Here is a 6015-nt window from a genome sequence, read left to right as displayed (position 1 = left end):
AACTTTGCTGGATAGTTTATGTAGCTTTTTATTATTCAAGAATTGAGGACATAGGTTGCTTTGAAATTTTCTTTCAACTTCCCTGAGCCTCTAGTACTTAGCTTATATTTATGATGTGATTTTTAAATCATCTTACTACACTGATACTTAATAAAATGATTATGCCTATCTGTTAAGGAGTATCAGTAATCAAAAAGATTTTAAGAGATTTTTAAAATGTTGGTGTGGTCTTTTTTTTTTCTTCAGTTTATATTTCTGTGTTCTTTGTAAACCATTTTGTTTTGGATGATGGACTTTCCTTTTCATTGCAGTAGTGTTTCACGTAGTCAATAGAAATGCTTCAGATAAGAGAGGAGATCCTTGTAAACTCAAAAGTTTTTGGTTTAAGCACACTAATGTTAATTAACTTCATTTTATGGCTAGAGTGCAGCCATGGCCCCAACTAGTCATTTTTCTAATTTGTCATAGGATACATAAAGCTAAAGTATAGATAAGACACTTGCAAATCTTTCAGTTCAATTTTTGTAGATAAAAGATGATACATTGAATTTATGTCTAGTGGAGGATTTTGTTTTTTCATATGTGCTTATTGGCACTTAATCTCTGAGCCATCCAAAGCATAAAGATTTAAAAGATTAATATATTGGCCATGTTATTTGACTTATCAAAAATCACTAGGTTATTTGTCTTTCATGAATATACTTTAAACATCTGTTAAATTGTCAATTGGGTAGGCTTTGTCTATAATTCCTTCCTAGCAGAATAAATATGTAATGATATATAAAGCATGGACTCAACCTATGCAACTACATCCTTATAAGTGACAGAGTAATTTAAATCTATTAGGCTTCATATCACGGAAGAAAGATGGGGCGGAAACCCAGTGGGGGGTTGCTGTGAGTCAGAATTGACTCGATGGCAGTGATCTTGGGTTTTTTTTTTTTGTTTGTTTAGGCTTCATGTACATGACTGGTAGAAATCATGTCCTTTACTGTACAAATGCTTAAAACAAAACCCCAGGTTTTCTGTAACTCTAACCGAGATACTCTTTTTTAAAAATATTATATAATACAATTTTTATTTCACTCCCTTAGTCCAGGCACAGATGTCACTACAGAGCTGGATAGCTGGATTGATAAGTTTTGTTTAGATGCTGATGTCTTCGTTTTGGTTGCAAACTCTGAATCAACATTAATGAACACGGTAGGATTTAATCATATTTACTGTGTTTGGCTAGGAAATTGCATGAATGGATACCAGTTTTACTTTTGAAAAGTGAGGGAAATCCAAATCCTATATTATGGAGAACCTCTTTTATGAGGAATTTGTGTTTCCATGGAACTGCAAGGGCTAAATCTGGTCTAAAGTGTGTCTAATCTAAAGTGTGTTCAGTAGCTGTCTGATGGGTACTTGATGGCTCTGGCTTCTGGTTAATCTTTATAACTTTGTGATACTAACATTGACTCTGAATGCTATCCTTGAGGGAATGGACAGCAGAATTGTTTGGATGTTTGCATAAGTCTCAAAGTAAAACCTACCCTATACCGGGAGGGAAGGCCTTTTATATTTTTACTTTGTCCACCTTTTCTAGCTTTACCATTTTTCAACCTTTTCTAGCTATACTCTAGATTTCAGCTTTACCTGTGTATTCTCTAAGCCCCTGTCAAAGCTTAGAAGATTGTTTATCAAGAATGTCATGAGCTAGACTTATCCTGGATAAACTATATTACAGAGTCTAGGTCTAATATCCAAAATTTTTAGCATTTTAAAAAAGTTGTTACTCATTAAAACATAAATGACTGAGCACCATTATACCTGGCTTACCAGCAAGACCTATTTTTGTGGTGTACGTATAGCCCAGTCTCTGTCACATGGACCAGGCTGCTATGACAACGCTGACAATCCCTTATAACCTGGTGGTAGGAAAAAATGGATAAATCTTTAAAACCTGTGTTAGAATAACTTTGTTATTTGGGTGCTGGATAAACAAACTTCTGCTGTACATTATGATTTTGGTGCTTCACTTACGGTATTCTTTGCCTACAATTTGTTCACCTCCCCACTTAGGTCATTCAAAAATCCTTGTCATCAAAACTTTGAAACCCATCTCTATTACCACTTCCTTCTCTGGAACTTTTCCTCATTTTGACTAGATGTGATGTATTCTTTTGAGTAATTGTTACATTTTATTTTTATTATTTATGGCACATACGTTTCTCTATAATGAGTTGTACATGTATCTTATTACATTGATATTACTTCGCTTAACCTAACTCTGGAAGGGATTTGCAGTAACTTTTTGAGAATATAGGCTGTTGTCTTTGAAAAATATAATCCTCATGTAGTGCTTTGGGACCCTTTATCAATAGGTGCTAATCACTGTTGTCTAGATGGCTCAAACTTTTAGGTTAAAATAAGGTTTCAGTTATAAATGTAAATATGAAATAGCTTTTAAAAGTGAACATATGGGATTTTTTGTCTTGTAGGAAAAGCAGTTTTTTCACAAAGTAAATGAACGGCTTTCTAAACCTAATATCTTCATTCTGAATAATCGTTGGGATGCTTCGGCATCAGAACCAGAATACATGGAAGATGTAAGTTATTTTTTTCCCTTAACTTTTGAAATATAATCATGTACATTGTTATCTGAGAAAACAGTATATGTTATAGCATAAACAATCATAAGAAAATTATTCTCTTACCTGTGAAAGAATATAATACAGAAAACCTGAAGGAGTGAGCATGTGTATTAAGCTACTAGCAGAGTAGTGTATTAAGGTACTAGCAGGGTAGTGTATTAAGCTACTAGCAGAGTGTTAAGCTACTTTGAAGGAAAATTGTGTTATGAAAGTATTATCTAAGCATTTTAGAACTTGAAACTTCCTTTTTTTTTTTTTTACTTTTCATTGAAAGTATATTGTAGTAGATAGAAAGGTATACAAATAGTATCTAGCTTAGTTAATTTTACACATCTCACATTTGTGTATCAAGGTCCAGATCAAGAAGCAGAGCATTCCCAGCACCCCAGAAGTCCCCTTTATTTTGTCTTCCCAGTCTCTAGCTTATTTTCCAAGGATAATCACTTTGACTTCTAATACCAAAGCTTAATTTTTTCGGTTCATCTTTTTATGTGATGGAATCAGTACAGTATCTCCTTTCTCTCAGCATTATGCTTGTGATGCTCATCCACAATGCTATGTGTAGTTGTAGTACATTCTCGTTGCTGTATGGTATCGCATGGTGTGAATATACCACAATTTATTTATTCATTCTGCTAATGATAGACATTTGGGTAAGTTTTCTACTTTTAACTGTTATGAGAAATGCTGCTATATATTGAACATGTCTTTGATACACATATGTATGCTTTCCTTTTGGGTCTGTACAAGTGGTTTTCAATGGGAGAGGGTCAATTTTGACTTCCAGGGAATATCTAGCAATGTCTGGAGACATTTTTAGTTTTGGGAGAAAGGGAACAGGGACAGCATGCTCTTACTTCTACCAATCTCATGAGGGGGAGACAGTCATCAACAGCAGCCCAAGGCTTATTCCTATGAGGCCAGACATGCCACCACTCTCCAGTCTTTTTACCAGCTCTGACACAAGTCGTTCCTTCCATAGCACTAAGTACTTCTCTGTTGGATTTGATGATTTGTTGCAATGGCCACACAGAGCTCATAGGCAATAATACTTATGGTTATGGGCTTTATTAGGGAAGTAGCAGGCTACAGTTCAGGTTCAGGAATGTGCTCAGGATATGGTTCTTTAATCAGGACAGTCTCCCCTCTGCTATGTCCTCATCAAGCCTCTTTGAGCCTTGGCCTCTTGGCCTGGCCTCTGTCCCGATGGGGCAAGAGTTACATAGATCTTTTAGTTCTGCCAAGAGGTGCACCTGGGTGCACCCCACTCTGCCAGCAAGCTTCTGCCCAAAAGCACTCAGCTTTCTCATACTGTGGGCTGGCAGCCTGCTGCTGTATCTCATGTCTCTTGGTTCCACTGCCATGGTTGTCTCTGCTCTCTCTCTGCCAAGGAGGTCCAGTGCAGGGATCTTGGGTCCAAGGACAACTCCAGTCCACCTCCAGCTCTTCTGTCCTGATGGCAGTGAAATCCCCTCTTCTGCCTGTAGGGGGACTCATTTTAAGCCCACTGTTGTTGTGATGTGCCATCAAGTCAGACCTGACTCATAGCGACCCCTCCTTGGGTTTCTGAGATGGTATCACTATGGAAGTAGATCGCCCAACCTTCCTTCCGAGGAGTGGCTGGTGGGTTTGAACCGCCAGCCTTCTGGTTAGCAGTCAAGTGCCTTAGGCACTATGCTAACAGGAGCTCCTAGGGAGATGGAAAAACTAACCAGTCCCCACATTAGGGTTCCATATACCTTATTTGCATGGCCTCACCCCCACATGGGTGCCATGTACATTATTTACATTATTAGCAAGCTATCCAATCCCCTTGGTGGGCCATAAGCATGTCACATTTGCATCATTCCACCCAGTCATCTCATGAGAGTCACAAAGACCATGGTTAGAAAAGCCAACATCCACAGATTCTTCTTTCCTGAATAGTTTATCATTCCTATTTAGCTAATTTTATTTTCCTAAATCTTAACATAGAGATAGCTTTATCATAGCTATAATGCTAAAGGCTAGTACTAACTAGCTTCTAATAAACTTAATTAATATCTAATGCTAATCTTAAACCTAACATTGTAACTTTAATCCCTAACTAATGCAACCTCTTCAGCCTTAATTCCCAGTGTTTTTAAGAAAAATATACCATTTTTATTCTATTTGTAAAAGTAAAAATAGCTTCATTGTAGCAAATTTATTGTCCCATTTATTATTTGAAGGTAATAATAACTTCATTGTAGAAAATTTGAAAAATAAGAATAAAAAAGAAGTAAAAATACCATGACTTATTACCTTGCCAGTACTGGTAATCTGTGCACGTCATTTTTTTGTAGTATAATATTGTATATCCTTTTACAAAATTGTAAACTTTTTCCCATACCACTAATATTTGTTTATGTTTTATAATGGTGGTGTAATATTTGTACATCATACTTTTAAATAAATGTTCAAAGGAAGAGTTGTTGTTACTGTTATGTGCCATTGAGTCATCTCTGACTCAAAGCAACCCTGTGTACAACAGAGTGAAACACTGCCCAGTCTTGTGCCAGCCTCACGATCCCTGTTATACCTGAGCCCATGGCTGTAGCTACTGTGTCAGTCCATCTCATTGAGGGCCTTCCCCTCTTTCGTTGACCCTCCATTTTACAAGCATGACATCCTTCTGCAAAGAATGGTCCTTTCTGACAACATGACCAAAGTAGGTCAGACAAAGTCTGGCCATTCTTGCTTCCAAGGAGCATTCCAGCTGTGCTTCTTCTAGAACAGATTTGTTGGTTCTTTTAGCGGTCCACAGTACTTTCAGCATTCTTTGCCAACACCACAACTCAAAAGTATCAACTTTTCTTCGGTTTTCCTTATTCATTGTTCAGCTCTCACATGCATATGAGGCAATTGAAAATATCATGGTTTGGGTTAGACAGGAGATATCTTTGCTCTTAAGCACTTGAAAGAGGCCTTTTGCAACAGATTTGTCCAATGCAGTATGTCTTTTGATGTCTTGACTGCTGCTTCCATTGGCATTGATTGTAGAATGAACTAATATGAAGTCTTTGACATCTTCAATCTTTTCTCCATCTATCGTGATGCTGCTTATTGGTGCAGTTGTGAGGATTTTTGTTTTCTTTATATTGAGATGTAATCCATACTGCAGACTGTAGTCTTCAATCTTCATCAATAAGTGCTCCAAGTCATTCTCACTTGCAGCCAGCAAAGTTGTGTTGTCTGCATATTGCAGGTTGTTAATGAGTCTTCCTCCAATCCTGATGCCATGTTCTTCATATAGTCCACCTTCTCAGATTATTTGCTCAGCATACAGATTGAGTAAGTATGGTGAAAGGATACAACTCTGACACATTCCCTTCCTAATTTTAAACCATGCAGTATC

General features: G+C 37.1%; 1 protein-coding gene across 1 annotated transcript in view; it reads left to right on the top strand.

Annotated features, from left to right (window-relative positions):
- The window catches only part of MFN1 (mitofusin 1), a 53779-nt gene that overhangs the window by 12474 nt on the left and 35290 nt on the right, over positions 1-6015 (top strand). The window contains exons 5-6 of the mRNA XM_042781975.1: positions 1095-1203; positions 2487-2594. Coding sequence (XP_042637909.1) covers positions 1095-1203; positions 2487-2594 — 217 coding nt within the window. The remainder of the gene's footprint in view (positions 1-1094; positions 1204-2486; positions 2595-6015) is intronic.

Source organism: Orycteropus afer, unplaced genomic scaffold, assembly GCF_000298275.1.
Source record: "Orycteropus afer afer isolate SDZICR_OR568_19922 unplaced genomic scaffold, OryAfe1.0 scaffold00210, whole genome shotgun sequence".
Lineage (NCBI taxonomy): Eukaryota > Metazoa > Chordata > Mammalia > Tubulidentata > Orycteropodidae > Orycteropus > Orycteropus afer.
Note: the sequence above shows the minus strand (reverse complement) of the source record. Positions and strands in the feature narration are given on the sequence as shown.